General features: G+C 42.3%; 1 protein-coding gene and 1 long non-coding RNA gene across 4 annotated transcripts in view; one reads left to right on the forward strand and one right to left on the reverse strand.

The window, feature by feature from the left end:
- The window catches only part of ZDHHC18 (zDHHC palmitoyltransferase 18), a 34,654-nt gene extending 12,222 nt beyond the window's left edge, over nt 1-22,432 (reverse strand). For all 3 annotated transcript variants that reach the window (XR_016271819.1, XM_089478311.1, XM_089478315.1), the window contains exons 1-5: nt 22,008-22,432; nt 12,067-12,227; nt 7,181-7,330; nt 642-779; nt 79-127 (exon numbers count right to left, since the gene is read on the reverse strand). Coding sequence is in view for 2 of the 3 variants with exons in the window: in XM_089478311.1 (XP_089334437.1) it covers nt 79-127; nt 642-779; nt 7,181-7,330; nt 12,067-12,227; nt 22,008-22,357 (848 nt within the window). In the remaining variant the exon portion in view is untranslated. The remainder of the gene's footprint in view (nt 1-78; nt 128-641; nt 780-7,180; nt 7,331-12,066; nt 12,228-22,007) is intronic.
- Nucleotides 22,433-22,503: 71 nt separating this feature from the next.
- Nucleotides 22,504-24,139, forward strand: LOC149305091 (uncharacterized). The gene is made up of 2 exons (XR_016271900.1): nt 22,504-22,673; nt 23,873-24,139. It is a non-coding gene; the product is annotated as an uncharacterized LOC149305091 (long non-coding RNA).
- Nucleotides 24,140-24,890: the final 751 nt, after the last annotated feature.

Below are 24,890 nucleotides of genomic sequence, written 5' to 3' on the forward strand. Positions count from 1 at the left end.
AAAATCAGTTCTACTAAACTAGCTCTTTGCCAGTTCCACAAAAAAGCAGGATGGGGGTGGAATAACAGGAAAGGATATCTTGCTGGTGTTGCTTTTAAAACACTGATGAAATCATTTCCCTGGGAGCCTGAAAAGTAAAGAAACAGTAACAGTGAGTTAAAAGAAGCCATTAGCTATGTTTAATGCAGCAGACATCAGATAAATGTGCAGAAGGTTTCATGATGTCAACAAATAATGGAGACTCATGCAAGATCTCAGGAGTACATGACCAGGTTTGAGCTATACTAGATAGGTTTACTCAGGTACTTTGCATAAGTAACATTATTTTTTTAACCACACTCTAGGTCAGTGGTTCCCAACCTTTGATTGAGATGTTCCAGACTTCAACTCCCCCCAGAAGCTCCAACCAAATTGGAAAATGGTGAGGGATACAGATTTAAAACATCTGGAATGCCAAACAATGAGAAACAATGCACTAACTAACTTTTGCTGCTAGCCAAGTCTAGAAGACCTCAGAGACCTTCATCTCCAGAAAGATTTGTTGGCTATGGATTTGAAAGGTATTCTGGTTTTAGAACGAGTTCAGCTAGACAGAGACAAGATCTTCTGGTTCAAAGTCTTATACACAATGCTATACTTACGGAGGGCGAGATGGGTGATGACACAAGCAAAGATGAAGGCTGTCAAGAAGGAGAGAGAGAGGATGAAGGCATAGAAGAATCGATAATTCCGCTTCCCCACACAGTTGCCGACCCAGGGACAGTGGTGATCAAATCGCTCTGGAAGGGTAAAAAAAGGCATTGCGATGAGGACCTTAAGATAGCTGACACTGTAAACAACCAAAGAAGACACTCAGCAAAAACATTTAAGCAGATGAAAATCACAGAACACGACAATTTCCTTGCTAATACACAGACAGCGAAAGGACAGGCTTAGTTCTATTTTTAAATAAGGTGGAGGCCTATGAATGCCTTCAACCTTCCTGCCAACTGCATCTCACTGACTATAACCTGGAGGTGGGCTTATCATTAGTGGTAGATTTAATAAATGCTTTGGCATGGACTAGACAATTTTCCTTTGGGAGTCACTTTCTAATACACCATAGTATAAGAAGCAAAGTTAAGTGAGATAAGGAGGAAAGTATGCTCACAATCTTCAGCCAACTGATTTTTTTCATTTAAGATCTGAGCATGGCTGAGTTTAGCCTAAGAACTGGGCATACAGTGACTCTTCCTCGACTGGATAAAATACTAAAATTGACCAAAAGGTTTCTCCTGGTAGGACAAGAAGTTGCAAGAGAGAAGGATCAGTGAATCACCCCAATGCAGGCTCCCCAGAAGTCCAACAGAGTGATTCTTTTCAATCTAAAATTCACAATTTAAAAATCATCTGGGTAAGCCTGCCAAAAGAGACTGTCTTTAATGCTGTTTTGAATTCAGACAGATGTCAAATCTCTTTAGGCAGGTCATTCCACATATGGAAGGAAGAGAAAAAATACACACAGGCCTGTTACAGACTGCCAAAATAAAGCTGCTTCGGGTCTCTTTGGAGGCATGCTATTTAAATGATGCATGCATCCTAAGAATCCGGAAGCTGCACCAAAGCTGAACTCCAATGCTTAGGGATGGAGTGTGGCTTTGGCACGACCTCCAGACTCTTAGGACCCATGCATCATTTAAATAGCATACCTCCAAAGAGACCCGAAGCAGCTTTATTTTGGCAGTCTGTAACAGGCCACAGAGAGATACAAAAATCAGAATAAGGTAGTTAATTCCTTTGTGTAGCACTTAGACTTAAAAGAGGGTCAACTAGCCAGTCGAGGAAGAGTCACCTTTTCCTATTGGACAGTTTTAAATGTTGATGTTTAATCTCTTTTTATGGGTTCATCACTGTTTTTATGATGGGAGGAGGGTTGGGGTTTGGGGGGTTTAAATTGTAATTTTTAATTGTTTGATGTTTTAATTATACTGTGAAGTCGAAGGCTTTCATGGCCAGCATCCATATTTTTTGTGCGTTTTTCAGGCTATGTGACCATATTCTAGAAGAGTTTATTCCTGATGTTTCGCCAGCATCTGTGGCTGGCATCTTCAGAGAATGCTTGCCTGGAAAAATAGTGGGTCTATATATACTGGGAAGGCAGGAGTGATTTGCATGTGTTTTGTTCTGTTGCTAATGACAGGCCTTTAATTATACTGTTGGAATCTGCTTTGGTTCCTTGTGAAAAAGCGGAATACAATTATTATTATTATTAAAAAGAATGAGAAGAGGCAGACCAAGGCCTGAACGCTCACACCTAAACAAGCCAGCGAACTCCTACTGCTGTAAGTGCTGCCTTCTACCAGCTTATGGTTGATTGAGGTTTGCAGGTGGGAGAAAGAACCATGATCTGAAAGTATCGTCGCTACATAATCTATTTCAGTTTTGCCATATATAAAGACTGTCCATGTGGTATTTTGCATGTATCTGTTTAACAACTGCCCTTTTTTTAGATGTTGAAACCCTACCACAAAATCTTCACACTGGTGGAAGGGAGACCACCAGTTCTGTACAGGAAGTCACCCTTTCTTTCCAGAGGGCAAAATATATTTATCTACAATTACTAACGAAAAGCTCTAGAGCAATGGTGCAGAACCTAACTGGAGGCAGTATATGCAAGTAAGTAACTGAGTGACCTTAAGGAAGGCATGGGCAAATTGTGACCCTCCAAATGCTGCTGGGCTCCAACTCCATGCCTCAGCATTGGCTACACTAGCTAAACAGCTGATGGGAACTGTAATCCAACATAATAAATAAATAATAATATAATAAAACCACAATCAAAGCGGCGTACAACCTTTAAAAAATACAATATATACAATTCCCCCCCTTAAAAAAGGATTAAACAATTCTATCCATTAAAATTACAGACAATAAAATCTATAAACAATAAATACAATAATAAAATAACGGTGGGCAGAGTTTTTGCTTGTATATGACTGTGGGGGGAGCATTACGTGGCCAGGTTCTATTCCGGGAAGGCCTGCTGGAAGAGATCCATCTTGACAGCTTTCTTGAAGCTCTCTAGATTGGTAATTTGATGGATCTTGTCCAGCAGACCATTCCACAAAGTGGGAGCGATCGTGGAAAAAGTCCTCTGGGAGGTCGCCATCAATCTGGTCTTTGTGGACTGCAACAAATTCCTGCGATAGGATCTGAGGGTACGGGGCGGATTATACGGAAGGAGGCGATCCCTTAAGTAGATTGGGCCCAAGCCATGGAGGGCTTTAAAGGTAGTAATCAACACCTTGTACTGTGTCTGGAAATGAATAGGCAGCCAATGGAGTGATTTCAATATTGGTGTAATATGGTCACTCCTAGTTGTTCCTGTAATCAATCTGGCTGCCATATTCTGTACCAGCTGAAGTTTCCGGACTAGGCACAAGGGTAGCCCCATGTAGAGTGCATTGCAAAAATCAAGTCTTGAGGTTACCAGTGCATGTACAGTGGAACCTTGCTATATGCGGGGGATCTGTTCCGGATCCCTCCGCGTATAGCAAATTCCGCCTATGCTCGAGCCCCATTGTTTCCAATGGGGCTCGTGCACAGCGGCGTGGCAGCGCGCAGGGCGCAACGGGTGCGCGTGCCCATTCAATTGAATGGGACGTGCCACTCCTTCCGCCCCGCACGCGCCCGCGGCTTTGAGCGCGTATGCTCAAAGCCTCCTATAAAAAGTCCGCGTATGCGGAGGCGCGACTGTACTACAGTTTCGAGGTTACCCAGCTCCAGGCAAGGGCACAGCCGACGTATCAGCCGGAGCTGATAACAGGCACTACTGACCGTTGCATTCACCTGATTTCTCATCTGAAGCGACGAGTTGAGAAGCAACCCTAAACTGCGAACACAGTCCTTTGAGGGGAACATGAACCCCGCTAGGACTGGAGGTTGCGGCCCGATACCTGGTTTGGGAGCCCCTACCGTTAAATACTTCCGTTTTGTCTGGATTCAGCTTGAGCTTGTTTTCCCTCATCCAGTCCATTACTGCTGCAAGACATTGATTGAGGGGAGAAATGCCATCTGTCATCATTACTGATGACCGAGACATGGAGAAGTATATTTGGGTGTCATCAGCATACTGATAACACCCCGCTCCATGCCTACGGATGATTTCTCCCAGCGGCTTCATATAGATGCTGAATAACATCGGGGACAGGATGGTGCCCTGAAACACTATGGCCACCTCTGCCTAGAGCATGAATAAAGATATGTGTGAAACTGGCAGAAAGGATGCATGTCCTTGCTATGGAATGGACACTGCAGTAACTGGTCACAGTCCCAGTGCCAGGTCTAAGGGAAATTTGAGCAAACTGCAACCCTCCCTGACCTGAGTATCATCCTGGCATCCTAGAAGGCTTACTGGAAAGCAAGAGTGAGCAGTGTTGTAAGAGTTGCTAAAACTATCTGAAATTTTACTCACTTGTGCACCCCTCTGAAAGAACTATAGCTGCCAGTATTGGTGGGGGGGGGGGGGGGGAGATGAGAGCAATTAAACCACAATCTGCACTGCAGATAACTCTTAAGTATTTTGCAAAGGAGAAACAAGGGGAGACACACAGCAAGTTCCCACCCACAGTCATCCCAAATCCTGGTTGATGTCTTTTTCTCTCCTTAAAGTATCAGCAGAACTTGCTCTCATTTCAGAGTCAGCGTTCGTCTGTAAGCCATCTTCTTAAAACATATATTTCTTGTTCTGCAGCATAGTCATATCCAAGCACATTAAAAGATTCTCCCGACAAAGTATTAGCAGCCTCAAGGGCTCTGGTCACATGTACACCCATTTGGATTCTGGTCCTACCCCCTTTTCTCTCTCTCCCCACAGCCCATACCATCTCCTCCAGTTGCCCAGTCTTGTTTGACACCATGGCAGACTGATGAAGGAAGTTCACCTAATGCCCTGCAGTGCCCCACCCCATCTGTTACTGGAAATATTTTTAGGTGGCTGCTGGCCCTGCCTTGCTCAAGACACAGCTGTTCTGTGCCTCTACATAACTCAACAAATGCATAACTGTTCACTGGAAGCATTCCTTGGGCCAGTATTCACCTACTGCTCTCTAGAACCTGCATGACTTTACATGTAATTTGGCTGAGAAACAGAATCTATCCATACTGGATTCTTGAAAATTTTACTTCCTAGACAGTGAGAGATGAGAGAAGGGGAGAAACTGAATCACTGAACCATCCAGGAATCTGCTTCAAGAAGCAGAATGTCTTATCCAGAACTTTCTCTTGCCCTGAAGCACTGTGTATCTTGATAAGAGCCAGTAACTGGGGTGCATCCAAGGCTTGGTTCATGTCTCAATATGACTGTTAACCTTTGTTTTTTTCCTACAAAGTCCATGCTACACTGCAAATGCCTCAAGAATGGAAAGGAACTGGTTGCTGACATTTCCACAGAACAGAAACATTTTTGCTACTTGCCCATTCCTAACATTTTCACCAATCTCAATATCTGTCTGTCACCTATCCATACCTACAGACAAGGGAAAGAGCAAATTGCACTAATCAACACAGTCAATGGTAAGGGATGACAGGAGCTGTAGTTCAGCAGCAGTCTCCTTCACCATGTATCAAGTCTAAGAATTTGGCTGTCTTTTCAACATATACTTATGCCATCCTCTTTCCACAAGGCAATGGCCCTCAGTTAAACTGTACACCAGAGAACTCTCAAGTACAGAGTCCACAATTTATAAAGGAGTTTGTTGCCATTTTATTAGTGAAGAAGGCAAATACTTGCTACCATCTGATTCACTGGAATTTGCCATAAAGAAAAACAAGTGCTGGGAGCCATTTCTCACATCAGTAGTGGGCCACACTGTCATATTTTCTACCAAAAATGCAATATGGAAGCATCTAGAGGTTACTGTGGGATTTTGGGGTACTCTAGAGCTGGTTTTGATAGTTTGAGGGCCAGGGAGTTATAGGCATTTTGGTGGATTTTGGTCTATTTGAAATATTGGTTTGTCTTTTGGATTATTTTCTCTTCTGAATAAAAATATATCATTTGAATAAAAATATAACTAGCTTCTGGCGTTTCCAGAGTCCAGCCTGAAATCTAGTAGGGTATAATCCACAAGCACACATTTACGTAAAGAAATGTAACAAGCAAACTAGACGGTCAGAGTTACAACAAACAGCAATTTCAGTATAGTAACTGTAGTCAAGAGGTTGTTGCTGCTGCTGTGTGCCTTCAAGTTGTTTCTGATTTATGGCAGCCCTAAGGTGAAGTTATCACAGGGTTTTGTGGGGCTGAGAATCTGTGACTCACCCAAGGTCACCCAGTGGGTTTCCATGGCCAAGCAGGGAATTGAACCCTGCTCTCTAGACTTGGAATCTAATGCTCAAGGAACAGCAGTTATATCAAGTGAAACCTCATTCATACATGTATGCATGTCTATGTGAACCTAGGCTCAAAGCAAGGCTGGGACTGGTTATGTAGAGAAAAAGCATTATGGCAATCAATTCTTGTTAGTTTCTACCATTTAGGGCACTGACACAATAATTTTAGCTTGCTTTTTAAGGAAGCAATCCTATTTGGAAATTATGCAATGAGTAGACTATGCTGTGCATTCTTTTCCATGTGGAGTGAAGTATTCTTACTTTCAGTACTTTAACAAATTTTTCAGGCTGACCTTCCAGATGAAAATATTAAAACAACTGAAATGCATACATCCTGTTTTTAAAACTAGCATAAAATATGCAGAAGTAGAATAAAAAAATGGCAGAGGTAATGATCCAAATTTTAAAAAATGGTGGTTCAAAACTTGTTAAAATGCCTGGGAAAATTAAACTGCCTTTTCACGTCATTAAATGACACCAAATTAGGCATAAGTGGATGCCATTAATGAAAAGCCTTCTCCTCCTCTTTAAACATTTGCTGAACCCCAACTAGCAGAAGCACATGGAAAAGCGCATCAGATGATTTATGGACTCTCATGCAGGAATAGGGACACACAGAGATGAATCATCTATCTTGATTCTAATATCATCTAAAATCATCTAATAAAACCTATCATCATCATCATCATCATCTGTGGCCAAAACTGATAATGGAAGAGGCAGCATACCCAAGGTGTTTCAGACTTCAGATGAATCCAGAAAGATTAGTCAACATTACTGCTTGCAGGGCATCCTTCTCTGAACTTACCTACACAATTGTCACAGACACTGCAGTGGGAAGTCCTAGGAGGACGAAACATTTTGCATGTATAACAGTATTTCAACTTCACCATATATTTGTTTATAACAACTTCCATGGTGCGAGCTGGTGGCCGATAAGTGGAGGTGCCCATGTTGTCTGCAAAGAAAAACAACAACAACCATACATTAGATTCAGTTCAGATATAATTAAAGGGTAGAGTGGATTCTGGCATCTTCTTGTTGAGTCCTCTGCCCAAAATCAGGATGCACAACCCATCATCCACATCACACACTTTTGAAATTATTGCATGACACCTATTCACCATGCCACAGGCAAGAAATACATTTTTGTAGTGCTTCTTTAAGTGTCCAATTTTTTAAAATATGTTACTCCTCTTGTCTGATGAATATTAGTCATACTGAATTGAAATACAGTTGGAACAGGATAAGTTCAAACAATCTATCTGCATCCATAAGATTCACCTTCGTTTAAGTGAAAGTCTTCCTGAATTAGATTTTTAAGAAGCTTAAGGGGGAAAATGGGTGCGTGTGTAAGTTGTCCTAAAAACAGAAAGGACAGCTTCCACATTCTGACCTTTCTTCATCACATTTGCTGATGCCATTTATCTGCCTCTTCAAAAAGATAAACAGGCAGCCTGTGCGTGCTGCCTCTAGACCATGCTGTGTCCAGTCTTTATGCCCTACAGTGCTGTCAAACATGCATCATGCTGCATGAAAAAGTTTTTAGTGTTTTGGAGATGTTCTGTAATTCAGGGGTATGTATCAAGTAGATTACAGACCTGCAGGTTAGTCTTCAGTGCATCAGCTCATATCTACTGGTTACTGGGATTTACCTTTTGCAAAGGACACTGAATTAGGCAGGCCATGATCTTATTCGGGGAATGTCTGATATCTTTAAGCAAGTATTGAACTTAGACATTTGAAGTCATCTTGGCATCTGGACCCCAGCCATCCACTCGAAAGCGCCAGTTACCAATTTGACTCTAACTTTGAAGCTGGGGATACTCCCAGAAACTCCATGGCAATCCCCTACCTCACACTCAGCTCCAGGACTGGAGAAAAAGCTGGGGGTTGTCTGGACAAAAACTGCTGAGCTAGTAAGGCCAGAGGGAAAAAGGAGGAGGCTTTTCCTTCCATGCTGCTCTATGGAAGAACTCCTCTGTCAAGAAGCAGTCACAGCTGACATACTTTCAGCCAGTCTTTCCTGCAGGAAAGAAAATGTTGGAGGTGGAATCCTGTACCATTTTTTGATGAAATCATGTTGCACCCACCCAATGGGTGAAGTGGATGAGAAGGGAAGTTTCCTTAGCCACTAAGCATCAGTCAAGCAAGAAAAGGAGAAACGTGAACGCAACGGCCACAAGTTCTTGTGTAGAACCAAGGCCATCCAAAAACTGTGGATCACTCAAAATTGTATATACACAAAAGATCATTAGAAACAATTAGTTGCATCTCAACTAAAAAGAAATCCTAAATGAAGGGATTGTTTCTCTGTGAATGTAACATACATTGTTAGCTTAAAAGAATTCAAGTAAAAAAAACAAACAGAAACAGCGGTGTTATAGACCTCTAAAGGGCCTGATATGCCCACCCCACCATTTTTTAAAATAAACAGTCCTGTTTTAAATGGTCTCTTTATGGAATTGCTATTTCCAAAATTAAGCTATCATATAATATAAATCTTGCCTATTTCCCTCTGTGCTAAGCCTTCCTCTGCCACATCCAAGCACCTCCAGCTAGCATCAACCAATCTGGCGAGTACCAGCTAAATTGAAAGAAGCAACTGAACACAGCCTTCAGCCATTTTCCCTCCTGATCCTATTGCACAATAATTCTTAATGAGGCAGAAAAAATTATTTTATTTAGACATTTCTCAGATGCATTTTCTGCCATACAAAGCACCCAAAGTGACTTACAGGTTAAATGTATGCACAGAAAATCCAATTAACACAGATTAACACATCAAATACAGAACATAAAACTAAAGCCAGAAGCAAACCCAGGCTATTTGGCTATAAACAACAGTGCATTTAAATATTGTTCCCCTCACAGCAAAGACATTGGAAGGCACATGTAAGATACTTATCTGCCCAGTCCAATATGTAGATGGGATTACTGGTTGCTGAGCAAGTTAACATAAGCATTTATCTTTGGGGGAGGGCATAACCGTTTGTTTTCAGTCTCTTTATTTTACAATGGCTGAATGACTGATTGTTTGTACAGAATTTTGGTAGTAATCTTGAATGTCATTTGGCAGAAAGGCTTCAAACTTATCAGACATAAATAAATAAAGCATTATTTCCCCCCACTTGATAACATTGCATTGGACTACTGATCATAAAGTCACTATGAGACAATAAAATAAAAAGTGACATATGCTGTAGCAATGCAAACCACGAGAAAAAGAACCTTGTGATAGAATAGAGGAAACAGAACTATGTCATCCATCTGAGTCATCTGGGAGACTGATGATAGTACCTGTGAAAGCAGGGTATCATCAGAAAGTAAGGCACTTGCAATCCTGCTCCTTTGAGAAGAACACACTTTTTTCTTTGCAGGTGGGGGGGGAGAAGAAATACTTTAAGATCCAGCTTGCTTGTTGTTGTATGTCTTCAAGTCATTTCTGACTTATGGCGACACTAAGACAAAGCTGTCACAGGGTTTTCTTGGCAAAATTTGTTTGGGAAGGGCTAAGAGAGTGTGACTTACCTATGTTCACCCAGTGGGGTTTCCAACATTCAAATCACTACCCCACACTGGCTCTAATGTGATGGAATTCAGGCTCCGTTGTCTAGCTCAGAACTTGGAAAGGTGACCATAAGCCTTTCCATTATGTTTACTGTTCATTATGTTTACTTCTTGGGGGTTGGACTGGATGGCCCTTGTGGTCTCTTCCAACTCTATGATCCTATGATTCTTCATCAAGAGAGCATTAATAGGATGGGCAAGAGACTTTGGGCCAAATAGGACAGGATCAAAATTCAAAATAACCTGAATAGACTTGAAAGCTGGGCCAAAGCTAACAAAATGAAATTCAACACAGAAAAATGTAAGGTACTGCACATAGGGCAGAAAAATAAAATGCACAGATATAGGATGGGGGACACTGGCTGAATGAAACTACATGTGAAAGGGATCTTGGAGTCCAAGTAGACCACAAATTGAACATGAGTCAACAATGCGATGCGGCAGCTAAAAAGGCCAATGCAATTTTAGGCTGCATCAATAAAAGTATAGTGTCTAGATCAAGAGAAGTAATAGTGCCACTGTATTCTGCTGTGGTCAGGCCCCACCTGGAATATTGTGTCCAGTTGTGGGCACCACAATTCAAAAAGGACATTGAGAAACTGGAGCATGTCCAAAGGAGGACGACTAAAATGGTGAAGGGTCTGGAAACCATGTCCTATGAGGAACGACTTAGGGATCTGGGGATGTTTAGCCTGGAGAAAAGAAGGTTAAGAGGTGATATGATAGCCCTGTTTAAATATTTGAAGGGGTGTCACATCGAGGAGGGAAGAAGCTTGTTTTCTGCTGCTCCAGAGAACAGGACCAGGAACAATGGATGCAAGCTCCAGGAAGAGATTCCACCTCAACATTAGGAGGAACTTCCTGACGTTAAGGGCTGTTCGACAGTGGAACAAACTCCCTCAGAGTGTAGTGGAGTCTCCTTCTTTGGAGGTCTTTAAGCAGAGGCTGGATGGCCATCTGTCAGGGATGCTTTGATATGGATTTCCTGCATGGCAGGGGGTTGGACTGGATGGCCCTTGCGGTCTCTTCCAACTCTACGATTCTATGATTCTATGAAATAAAAAATCAAGCCACTGTCCTTAGCTACAGGGCTTCTGTTGTCTGGACATCCTCTTTTCTTCCCCACTCTGCTATAGCATGGGGCATTCTGGCTCCAAAACACAGAAAACAGGAGAAGGAGAAGCAATATCACAAGGGATAAGCCTACTACTCAGAGTCAAAGTGAGTTTTGCACTAAAGAAGGCTTAAAGTCCTAACTTTGGAAACATTACTGTTATTGGATAACAGCTCCCAGAATCCCTCTGCCAGCATGGACACCTGTGGGATTCTAGAGTTACTGTCCAAAAAAGGTAACATTTCTAAGCTCTGCTAATTTCATATGGCCCTTGATCTTTGCTCATACAGATATGGTGAGCTCAGTGGGAAGGAAGGGAAGTGGGCCAAAGCTGCAAGTGACCAATTCTGACAGATGACAAGAGTCATCTGCCAATGCCCCAATAGACTGATGGGTGGGAAGAGAAGAAAACGCTGGCCATAATCTTTTTTGGGTCTGGGCCCACTGACCAGCAGCTATATTATTGTGTTATATTGTGTAAACCACTATGATCTCTAAGGAATAGCGGTCTAGAAAATAAGCATTCAAACATTCACCCTTCACAAAGAAAAAGTATGTACAGTCCGTCCTCGCCTTACGCAGGGGATCCGTTCCGGATCCCGCCGCGTAAGGCAAATTCCACCTATGCTCGAGCCCCATTGGAAACAATGGGGCTCATGCACGGCGGCGCGGGGCGCAATGGGTGCGCGCGCCCATTTAATTGAATGGGACGCGACGCCCCTTCCGCCCCGCGGCTTGAGCGCATATGCTCAAGGCCGTGTATGGCGCGCCCGCGTATGGTGCAGGCGCGCTATAGTCCTTGAAAACAGGGAAAAAGTTCCTCACCTCTGGCTTCAGGTATCCAAGACCCCCGAGTCAACATTTGGCAAACCTACTGCCCTGTGTCCCCTGCCAGAATGCTTCAGACTCAGGAAATGAAGTTGCCTGCATTAGGATGCTGGATACCATCAGATCACAAACAGCATCTGTAAACATTTTGCATAAGTAAAAATATGACAAGAAGCACTCACCAATCCATTTCTCCAGATCAGCAGCTTCGCTGGGGGTGGCTCTGGGCAGGATACCAGGGTCTCTGAAGCTGGTCTGCAGCAGAGAGCTGATGACAAAAAAGAACAGGATGCCAGCAATGATAGGAATGGCCAAGGTCAGATTACGAGCCAGGAAGGGACAGCTGAAATGAAAACAATACAGTTTTAAAGTAGGGCCTTAACTCACTGTACCGGCTTTTCACCCAAGTGGGTTTCTCTTACTGCGCACATTGGTCTCTAAAATCCACAGAGTAGATCATTTAGTTCAATGTGATAAAGTACATGATGAACAGTAGTGGCTATCTTATGTGGACATGATAATTTGCAACACAACATGGACTCACAGCATATTCCTCAACTACATCCTTCCTGCCTCTTTAGATATCTTACAAATTCTGCAGTAAGTCAGTGCTTCCTAGAGCACTTCTTTCCTCAATGTTCTTTTTCATCAGCAAGCAAAAGCTAGTTCTACATCCCACAATTCCATTTCTGAGGTCAGTTCAGCCACATGACCTGCCAGGATTATTAAAACTGATTTCCCCCCTATCGATGTCTTAAAAAATAAGGGGTGTAGTCCCTTAAAAAGTTAAATTTTAAAATATGATTTGTCAATGACAGTAGAATCATAGAATCGTAGAGTTGGAAGAGACTGCAAGGGCCATCCAGTCCAACCTCCTGCCATGCAGGAACTCCAAATCAAAGCATTCCCGACAGATGGCCATCCAGCCTCTGTTTAAAGACCTCCAAAGAGGGAGAAGCCACTACACTCCGAGGGAGTGTGTTTCAGTGTAGGAACACTGGTCACTTCTCTCCAGGATGAAAAGGAGCCATTGTTGAGCACCCTTTGGCTTCGGTCAGTCAACCAGTTACAAATCCATGTAACAGTTGCCTTGTCTAGCCCACATTTTACCAGCTTGTTTGCAAGAATGTCATGGGGAACTTTGTCAAAGTATTGATCGATGAACCCCAATGATTCTATTTTTTTAAAGGTAAACCATGAGATACAGTTACTTGTCAAAGGCTATGCAAACCCAAGGCAATATAGTCTGACCACACTGGATCAGCAATCGCTTTGTGTTGGAAAACAAAGATTGGGGGGAACAAACCTTTAATGCCCTATAGCAGTATCTGTTCTTGTTGAAGCACAGCACTTTCTCCTATGTTCTTCTACTCAAGATAAAACCATATATTCAGCAATTGATAAACATGTCTCCATCAACCACTCAGACCTACATTCTGGTGCACCAAAGCCATTGGGCAGATTGCTGATAATGTTGTCTTGATGTAAGCCAGATCAAAGCAGAACCTTTTTAAAAGCAGTGGAACACCATCTGAATCCAGAGTTGTCAGTATTATTTAAATTCTTATTTGAGACTCAGTACCAAGAGACAAGGTATATTTCCCAATGTCATCAGAGGACAAGGAGAGTTAAGAGTACAGAATCTGAACATACAAAGTCTTGAGTTGTCAAGGGTAACCATGGTATTCTTTTCGCGAGGAGAAAGGGTGGGTGGTTGATTTGAGTTGTGAAGTGGGAGTAAGCTGTGCGTCATGAGGGAATTCAATACTATTTCTGTTCTGTTCTTTTCGTGAAAGAACAGATTTGCAAAGGATGGGATCATTTGCCAGAAAGAACTGAAAGGCTATAGGGAGCTAGGGTATGATCACCAAGTCAGTTTGTGATGGTGATGGCAGCAGGGTTGATCATGAAAAAATGGCCTTGCCTGTTCCTGTGATGTTAACAGAAGCGTGGATCGCAGAAACCAGTACACGACGTTATGCCCAGCTGGGAAACAATTCGTGTATAAGTCAAGGACAAGTTTTGGGGTCAAAATTATGGATTTTGATATGACCTGTGGATAAGTCAAGGGTAAAATCTAGGGGCATGTAACAAAAGACCTGAAGGATGATGCAAAGGAAAACAATGCCAAAGAACTTACAAAACACTACATATATACAGTACCTATATTGACCCGCGGATAAGTCGACTCAGGTTTTTTGGGTCAATTTTTTGACTAAAATTTCAAGACTTATACAAGAGTATATACAGTATCTCTACTTCCTAAAACTGACACATCAAGCCACTGTTCAAGACACGGTTTGGTTTAAAAGCTGGAAACTCTAGAAATGGGAGGGGAAAGTCAAAGCAGCCTTTATTCCTTCCTGAAATGTTTATTATATGCTGGAGATGTGATAAACTATGTTTACATTTAGGTACCACTTCCGAGTATTCCTTGCATAAGAAAACCCAATGAAATTCATAGGGTCACCATAAGTCAAGAGGCGGCCTGAAGGCACATACACACAGTACAATCTCTATTGATGTCAACAGAATTGATTCTCAAGTAGTTACACCTAAGTCTGTCTATAAGGACACCCAGGACAGTTTCAAACACTAACATAAACGTACCCTAAAGTTTTTAGTGTTTTTTTAAATAAAAAAACTCAATTCTAATATATTTAAACAGATTCATTGTCAATAATCTTTGGATCCAAACATATCGTTGGAAGGCAACTCGTTCTCTGTTTCTTCCCACTCTGCTAAGAACACAAGGCAGCAGACAACACAAAACTCTTGCTGTCCAAGAATTTGTCCTTGCAGGTAGGGCAAAGAACACCTTGATTTCTTTAAAGAATACCTATTGTGTGCGTGTGTCACATAACAAGTCATTCTTTCTTTCAAACTTTTGTACCAACTTTTGATCTAACTCTCAATCATGGGGAAGGTGCAGAGTTCCAGAACTGAACTAAAAGGGTTATCATGTCAGCACAAGGAACAGAATTAACAAGTCATCTAAAGAAAAACCAGCTTCTAGAAACATGAACTCAAGAGGGAATGGATTCAGGTGTGTACATGTGAATGACTACCAGCAAATTATAGACATCCAAGTTGCTGAAGGAGCCAGTTCACATACAAAGCAAGAGAAAGCATGCACTTTGTATGTCAGTGGTGGTGAGGTATAGGATGTACACAGTGAGACATACACTGCAACCATGCTGATGTCTATATCTACCAATAATGCAGCTGACATAAGCTAACTGAACATCTGACATATGTCTGACTTGCTGATTTCTACTAGAATTCAAAGATATAGCCATGTTAGTCTGTAGAATCAGTATGCAGAGAGCTCTTGTAGCACCTTTGAGACTCACTAAAAGAAAGAAGTTGGCAGCATGAGTTTTCCTAGACTTCAGTCTATGCCCTCAGATGCATTTAGTGGAGTGATTTCTACTAGTAAAGACAGGGGCCTAAATCCAGTTATAAATCTCCATAAGAATAAACCCACTGAATTAGAGGGAACTAGGCAAGCCAATACACAATTAAGTTTTATTAATTCAATGGTCTACCAATAGGGACTAATAGTTGCAGTCATGTCAAGGGTGATATCTCTATTCACCCAGCCTGAAGCTGCAGGCACTTCCTGTCAAAAACATGGCAGACAATGAACTCTTAGGCCTGACTACTAAAAAGGCAAGATTAAATCACCAGCAAAAACAGGACAAGCAGGACACACAAACAGAGGCTTTAGACAAAACTAGCACTCTGGGGGGAAATAGCCGTTTATATAAGGGAAATGCAAAAACACTGTCTCTCCTCCACTCTGCTAAAGGATTTTACTATTATAAGCACTGATAATCACACAGACTCCCAACACATATACGGAAGCTGCCCAAATACTTCCCGAAACCCACTCATGAGAGGATTAAAGGCATCTGATGCATCTCCCAAGTTCGGTTGTGAAGCCACACCAGATCAACACCAATATCATCTGTTACAGCTGTCCCCATGATTTTTCCTTTGTGCAAGGACAGAAGGACATGCAATAAGCCCTTCGTGTTCATCCCTGAATCCTCCATCACTCTTCTTTCTCCAAAGAAGCGCTAATCCCACTAGGCAGCTGCAGCCCACCAGTCAAAGAGGGGGTCTGTAATGAAAGATGTGACCCTTTGCTGCAGCCCTAAAAGGAGAATTAGCACCTTTAAAATACACACACACAGAGAAAGCGCAACACAAAGCACCACAATGTGATGCTGGCAAGCACAAGTTTTCCCCCCCATCTCTCACTAAAAGCATCTAGTGGTAAAAAGTCTAACAGGGGGCTTAAAAGCATGTTAGAGAAAGATTAAAGCCTGCTTTCTCACGATATGGCAGTCACAGAGAGGCTGCTGGCAAATGCTTTTGCATGGCAGCTGAGCAGTCTGAACTGTTCTTACACTGCTGTAAGGACACAGGGGGAAAGTCATGCATGGCAGACAGGGGAAATACACTGGCAGGTTGCTTGTGAGTGGTAGCATTTGTTACTGTAATTCTCAGTCTTTCTTTAAAACATCCAAATAATGTTTCTGTTGTCCCAGACTATTTGCTGGCAATTCCAGTTTTGGTCCCATCCTCAAGTTGTTGTGATATCAGAACAATATCTGTCTTTATTTAACAAAAAACATTGTAGATACAGTGCTGTAAAAGTGTACTTGCAAAACAACACGTTTGCACGTTAACTCCTAGGAAAAACTAAGAGAGAAGATTTGCTCTTCAAATCATAAGGCCACCCAAGGAAACTACATCCATTAAGGAAGGAGGGAAGGAGGGAAGGAAGGAAGGAAGGAAGGAAGGAAGGAAGGAAGGAAGGAAGGAAGAAACCTTTGGAAAAGCTCTGTACATTTCTAGTATATCCTGCCACCCTTGAAGTGAAAGTATCAAAGTATCAATAGCACCTATCTAAGAAAATACTCCAAGTGGTCCCAAAAATAATAGAATGAGTGGATGTGGTGACAACAACTAGAAAACCCCAAGGAAACACATTAAGGGAACAGATGCTTCTTTAGCCCAATCTGAAAGAACCCCAGATATAGGAGATCAGTGCTTCCTGAACAACTCACTACAGAGTGCAGTGGAGGAAGTTCATCCAGTTTTACAGGTGACTACTATCTCTTGAGAGCCAGTGCAGTGTAGTGTTTTGAGAGTCAGTGTACAACCCTGGAGACCGGGGTTCGATTTCCTCATTGGAAATGATCTGAAGGCACAGAACAACACTTGAAGGTGAAGAGACCCAAAGCAAAGCATGAAACACACACACACACACATACACACCTATTGTTTATCCTTACTTAGTTGAATGCCCCTGAACATGCAGGTTGCATTTAGCTGTTACGATAATCTAACAGCAGCCCCAACCTTACAATCACAAGCACAAAGAGGCTTGGTGATGCCAAGGCAGGCTGTGGTCCTACTGCCAAGGCAAAAAAGAAACAAGCACACAGTGCAGTGGACAGAGTACTGGATTAAAGGGGAGAGAGACCAAGACTGCATCTGCACTACAGAAATAATGCAGTTTGACTCTGCTTTAACTGCTATGGCTCAATGCTATGGATTTCTGGTATCCGTTGTTTTCTGAGAGCCTTAGCCTTCTCTGTCAAAAAGCTCTGGTGCCACAACACACTACAAATCCCAGGATTCCACAGCACTGAGCCTTGGCAATTAAAATGGTATCAAACGACATTATTTCTGTAGTGTGGACGCAGATTCCAACCCCCAATTTACCATGATGCTCACTGGATGGCTTTAATCCAGTTATATTCTCTGCCTAATCTACCACACAAAGCTGTCAGAAAAGTGACAAAGGGCAGCTCTTTGGAGAAAAGGCAGGGTCAAAAACCTTAAAACATAGGCTGCATCCCACGTTGGCTTTAGCCAAGCGCAGAGCTTCTGTCCGCACAAGTTAGATAATCCTACTTTTTGCCAGTCCGTGTCTTACCCACGTAAGCCCCTGGCCTGTTCTGAAAAGCTGCTCCAGAGGTTTTGAGGCGCCTCTGGGACAAAATGGGATGGAAATGTCGTAACAGACAAGTGACAGTAGCCCAAAATAGGCATTCCAGCTTGTGCAGATGAAAGAAAGCTTCCTTGATAAGGCAAGGTTACCACTGAACAGAGCCCATGAACAAGAAAGAAAACCTCTGTGAAATAAAAGGGTGGCTTCAGTATACCCCAAAACATGGCTTCTTCAGCAGTGACCCCTAAAACTGTACATTTCTAGTATATCCTGCCCCCCCTGGAAGTCAAAGTGTCAATGCATTCTCTCCTTTCGTCAATGCATCCCTCAGAGGAGGGTATTGCCATCTCTGTACAATTTTCTGTATAATCTTGCTTTACAATATGCGCTTTAATAGAGTGCCCTTTTTTCTATATCTGCAAACAGAGACCTCCTGACAAGCCTTGTAATACCGAAAAGACTTAAGGTTTATCTTGTAGCTACAATCTGTCATGGACAGGGTGACCAGATGTCTTAGCTGCAAAGGAGGACAAGGCACTGCAACGTGTGGGAGACTCAAGAAAAATGTAGGGCATTTTAAGGCAGGCTTTTCAATATATAATCACGACAGAGAGGTCTTTTTATATGGGGCGTGTGTCCTAGTTACGTTTATATCTTTTGTACGTCTTTGCGTTAATTTTATACTGTTTTAGCTAGATGATTTGAATTTGTTTTAAAAATTTTATTGCAGTGTCTTTTTAAAATGTTTTTATCTTGCAAAAGGGTTTCCTTTTGGGAGAAAGGCGGCACAGAAATGAAATAAATACATACACCGTATAACCAAATAAAAGCTATAAACACTAATATAAATGTAATATTACGGTCATGCATTTTGAAATTCCTCCTGGACAGCAGGTTCAAATGTCCTGGAAAAGGAGGACGTCTGGTCACTCTGGGCATGGACCAAATCAGGACTGGGCAAAACTGCAGCCCTGCAGATAATGTTGGGCTATGACTCTCTGGATTCCTCACCATGGCAAGGCAGATGGGATTTGTTGTTCATCTGCACTTTGCTGACTCCTGGACCAAATACTAGCATGGCTTCTACCCTACAAGAGCTTATACAGTGGGTCCTTGGTATCCGCTGGGGTTTGGTTTCAGGACCTCCACGGATACCTAAATCCATGGATGCTCAAGTCCCATTAAATACAGTGGCATAATACAATGGTGACCCTTACATAAAACAACAAAATCAAGGTTTGCTTTTTTATTGGAATTCATTTTAAAAAATATTTTCAAGCCATGGATGGTTGGATGCGCGGATAAAGAATGTGTGCCGACGGAGGGCCGACCGTATCCCACAACAAGAGTGAAATCTTCCCCTGTGAGGAACTATCACTAAACAGAGCAAGACGGACTTCTGAGGAAAGGTAGAGCAGACTGCACAACACATCTGCAAAAGTCTTTCAGTTCACAACCCTAGACACAGGTCCTAGGAAGTACTGTATACGCTCCTGTGTAAGTCTAGAAATTTTAGTCAAAAAAGGTCAATGTAAGTACTGTTCTTTAACTCTTATTTTAAAAGGAACCGAAAAACCTGGGCTGACTTATCCACAGATCAGTTTAAGTACTGTACTTTAACTCTTATATTTAAAAGGAACCCTGGTTAAAGGCAAGAACCCATATATCCTGGAAGCATGGATCCTTCTCTACTCTCTCATCCATCCAGCCTTTACTTTGAGCTCAGTTACACCTGCTGGAATTCTGTAAGTTCTTCAGCATCTTTTCCCTTTGCTTCATCCTTTGTTACATGTCCCTCCTAGGTTTTACCCTCGGCTTTTCCATGAGTCGTATTGACATTCCTAATTTTGGCCCTAAACCTGCCCTCAACTTACACATAAGGTCCAGTATATGTGGTAAGTGCTACTTAATCCAATGGCCTTACTTCTGTCTGGGTATGAAGAGAGTGGACATCACAGTCAGCTGCTACAAGACTCTGTGACAGACCGACAGATTTACAGTGGCACTTAGCAAGGCTCTCTGGCATGTGCTGTGCAATTGCTGATGCTCACTTCTAACAGAATGGCCGCTGTAGCGTTGGAACAGGTTAGGCACCCTTTACCTGGGACCTGCAACACTCCAGAATCCAAAATCAGTGGCTGAGATGGAAACATCTTTGTTTTCAAATAAGTGAGTCAATGGCATGGCAAGTTTCTTCAGAGGGTGTTTGCCACGGCCATCTTCTGAGGCTGAGAGAGTGTGACTTGCCCAAGGTTGCCTAGTGTGCTTCATGGCCAAGTTGGGAATCGAACCCTGGCCTCCAGAGATGCAGTTCAACACCCAAACCATTATTACATCACGCTGTCCCTCATGTGTGCATATGTGTTTAGACACAGACAGTGTGGTGTAGTGGTTTGAGTGTTACACTATGACTAGGGTTCAAATCCCTGCTTGGCCATGAAAACCTATTGAGTGACCTTAGCCAAGTCACACTCTCTCAGCCTCAGAGGAAGGCAATGGCAAAGCCCCTCTGAACAAGCCTTGCCAAGAAAACCCTATGACTTATGGCAGCCCTTCTCATTCGCTGCGGTTCAGGGTGCAGGACCCTGTGAATGTGAAAGGACTGCAAATAATAAAACGTTATTCTTTTTAACTAAGAGAACACCTCTCTAGGAATCTCCAGGTCCTCCAGTGCAACTCTATGGTCAATGTCTGCTGGAAGTTGACCATAGAATCACGCTGGAGGACCTACAATTGCCTAGAGAAGTGTTTTTATCTGGGAACGTCTATGGTCAACTTCTGGCAGAGTTGCGCTGGAGGACCCAGAGATTCCTAGAGAGAGCAAAGGCCAACTGTATACACACACATATGTACACATGTACACTCACACATATCTATGTACCTATATGTGTGAGTATACACTTAGCCCTCCACATTCGCTGGGGTTTGGGGCACAGGACCCCTGTGAATGTGGGGGAACCGCACATAACAAAAAGCACTATGTTTGTACCTGAGAAAACACCTCTCTGGTAATTTCTAGATCCTCCAGTGCAACTCTGTGGTCATCATCTGCTAGACATTGACCATAGAGTTACGCTGGAGGAGCTACAAAGGCCTAGCGGAGGGTTCTCTCTAGGAATCCCCAGGTCCTTCAGTGTGAGTTTTGGTTAAAGTTGAGCATAGAGTTGCGCTGGAGGACCTAGAGATTCCTAGAGAGAACACAGTCATCACATCTGTGAATAATCAAATCTGCAGAAGTCAAAGCTGCAAATGTGGAGGGACGAATGTACACACGCAGACATAGATATAGTATCACACACACATACAGAAACATGCACACTATATATATATATATAGTGTATGTACACATAGTGTGTGTACAATACAACAGTTTTATATATATATATACTGTATGTGTATATGTGTATATATATATATATATTGTGTGTGTGTGTATATATATAGTGGGTGTACACATAATGTATGTATACATATATACACACATTCTATGTACACATACAATATATATATACATATTACATAATATATAGATATACACATACAGCATATATATTTTATTATAGACACACACATTGTATATCTATCTATCTATCTATCTATGCACAGACATACATTCTATGTACACACAAGATATATAAATATATATACATAATACGTACACAGACACACACATATATCTCTATCTATTGTATTATAGATACACATGAATTGTGTGTGTGTGTGTATATATATATATATATATGTTCTATACATATACACATATGTATCTTATTAAAAATCCTGTATATACACACAGTATATATAAGAGGAGACATGTGTTGTGTGTGTATAGAATGTATATACACAGACAGACACAGGCACATATACCTATACAGTCCCACAATGTCCCTATGTGAGTGAGTGTACATATTACATACTATATACGTGTGTGTGTGTGTGTGTGTGCATGTCTGTCTGTCTATATATATATATATATATATATATATATATATCTGAAATGCCAAGGGGGTCCTGGGAGTGTGGGGTGTGTCTCCTGGGGGCCCCCCATGGCTCCCTTTATATACACACACACACACACACACCCTTCCGTGTGTACACACACTAGAGTCCCCCCCCGAGAGAGGCATCGCCTGGGCTGAGGGAGGCGGGACTCACTCGAAGGCGAAGAAGAGGGCGTTGGTGGCCAGGATGAGGCCGAGGGTGAGGAGGAAGACGCCGCTGTGCCTGGCCAGCATCAGCCTCCCGCCGCAGAAGAACCGCGTCCGCCCCGGGAACACCTCCCACTTGCGCCGCCCCAGCAGCCGGGGAGCCTCGGCCGAGGAAGAGGAGGCCAGGGCCAGGGCCGCCCTGCGCCCCGGGGACCCCTCCGCCGCCGCCGCCGCCGCCTCCTCCTCCTCTCCCTTCGGCAAAGAAGGCAAAGGCGGAGGAGCAGGAGCAGGCAGCTCCGAGGCCGGAGGCGCGGAAGGGGTCCCCGGAGGGATCTGCCGGTACTCGCACTCCTTCATGGCCCAGCGGGAGGCGGCGGAGGAGGGAAGGAAGGAAGGAAGGGGAGACGCCGAGGCCTCCCCTCGCAGCACCAGCCTCAGCAGCAGCGCCGCCGCCGCCGCCGCTTGTCCGGTGGGCAGGGCCTGGCGCTGCAGCCTGCCTGCCTCCCTCGGGGGCTGGGCCTCCTCTGGCTCCTCCTCCTCCTCTCCAGGCCATTGACCTCACAAAAGGCAAAGGGCCTCCTCCTCCTCCTCAGCGCCAGCCTCGGCCCCCAGCAGCAGGGACCCTTCCAGCTGGGCCTCTGCCTCTTTCTAGGGAGCATACATATCTATGGAGGTAGGTAGGTATATCGCCTGTGGGGCTGTGTGAGTGTGTATACACACAGATACTATTTAGGTGTGCATAGATTCAAATATACTGTGGATGTCTTTTGTGAGTGTGTATATATATATATATGTGTGTGTGTGTATTGTGTATGTATATATACATATATACAGTATGTACGCGTTTGTGTGTGTGTGTGTGTATATATATATATATATATACTATGTGTTTTTGTGTGTATATATATTCATATATACTAACAACAACAACAATAACAACAATAATAATATGATTTATTTATATGCCACCCGAATCTGGGCGGCTTACAACAGAGGTGTGTATGTATTGTGTGTGTATATATTTATATATACTATGTGTGTGTACATGTGTGTGTGTGTATATTCATATATATATTATTTATGGTATTTATATAAGAAATAATAGTTTATAAATTAAGTAATTTATATATATTCTGTGTGTATGTATGTATGTCTGTGTGTGTGTGTATACATATATATATTCATGTGTATATGTGTGTGTGTATATATATATATATATTCATGTGTATATATGTGTGTATATATATATTCATGTGTATATGTGTGTGTGTGTATATATATATATATTCATGTGTGTATATATATTCATGTGTATATGTGTGTCTGTGTGTATATATATATATATTCATGTGTATATATGTGTCTGTGTGTATATATATGTATTCATGTGTATATGTGTGTCTGTGTGTATATATATATTCATGTGTATATGTGTGTCTGTGTGTATATATATATATATATTCATGTGTATATATGTGTCTGTGTGTATATATATATATTCATGTGTATATGTGTGTGTGTGTATATATATATTCATGTGTATATGTGTGTCTGTGTGTATATATATATATATATATATTCATGTGTATATATGTGTGTGTATATATATATATATATTCATGTGTGTATATATTCATGTGTATATGTGTGTCTGTGTGTATATATATTCATGTGTATATGTGTGTCTGTGTGTATATATATATATATATTCATGTGTATATATGTGTCTGTGTGTATATATATATATTCATGTGTATATGTGTGTGTGTATATATATATATACATACACACACACACACACACACACACATACATATATATATAGCAATAGAATGGAATAGAGATGTTGCTTTCTCCCTGCCTCTCCTGCAGGACTGAGGCGGCTGACAACACACTAAAACATAACAACAAAAGAGTAAATTACAGCCATGGAGTAAAATGCAGTCAGACCCAGCAAAAGGAGATGAAGCCTCGCTGGCCAAGGAGGCCCTTCCAGGGCTGCCACAATCGGAGTCCCCTTGAAGCCAGCAACAGACACTCAGCCTCACCAGAGTCATGTATATCACCTAAAAGCCTCTCTTCCACATTTCCATTTGGAAAATCTCAAAAGACCTCACAATAAACATCAACACAACAACATTTCAAAACAGAATGGCTTACTTTTTTTAAGGGATGGGAGACACAGTTTTAACACTTTGCATTTTGAAACTGCATTCTCCCGCGGATGCTCCAGTCCCATTAAATACAAAGGCACAGTAAAATGGTGCCCCATGTATAAAATGGCAAACTCCAAATGTATATTTCTGGGGGTGGTTTTCAAAGCGTGGATGCTTGAATCCGTGGATGGAAAACCCATGGATCTGGAGGGCCAGCTGGACTTGTAGGCCACATACTTGCTTGAAAGAAAAGTTCTTTTTAAACCAAATACCAAAAGGTCATGCTGACGATGGCCACAAGATACGCTTGCTCCTCTTCCCTGCCACAAATGGACTTCGGATGTTGGCAGGATATAAAGAGGAGCCACTCTGGATTATCTTAATGCATGGGACAAGAGAAGAAAAGGTCTTTTCTGGCCCTCAGCAATTCAGGGCTCTTAGAAGGAACAAGCAGCACTTTGAAATGGTTCCAGAAACAGACTGCAAGTGAGATAAGCTCCTCTGAAGAAGGAAAGAGGGAGCAACAGGCTTTCCATAATCTATATACTCAAAACATTAGCGGTAGTATTTTTGTCTGGCTGAAGCGCATAGACACTTTGCAAAGGCAGTCCCGTCTTAAGTGCATTGCTGTAATATAATCTTGTATAGTCTTGTACTCTTTTATATTGTTTTATGCTGGTCATCGGCCGTAATAATAAAATTTCAATATAACCTTGATACCACTAAGGCCCATT

Source organism: Sceloporus occidentalis, unplaced genomic scaffold, assembly GCF_023333645.1.
Source record: "Sceloporus occidentalis isolate IW3139 unplaced genomic scaffold, rSceOcc1.0.p SCAF_13, whole genome shotgun sequence".
In the NCBI taxonomy this organism is placed as follows: domain Eukaryota; kingdom Metazoa; phylum Chordata; class Lepidosauria; order Squamata; family Phrynosomatidae; genus Sceloporus; species Sceloporus occidentalis.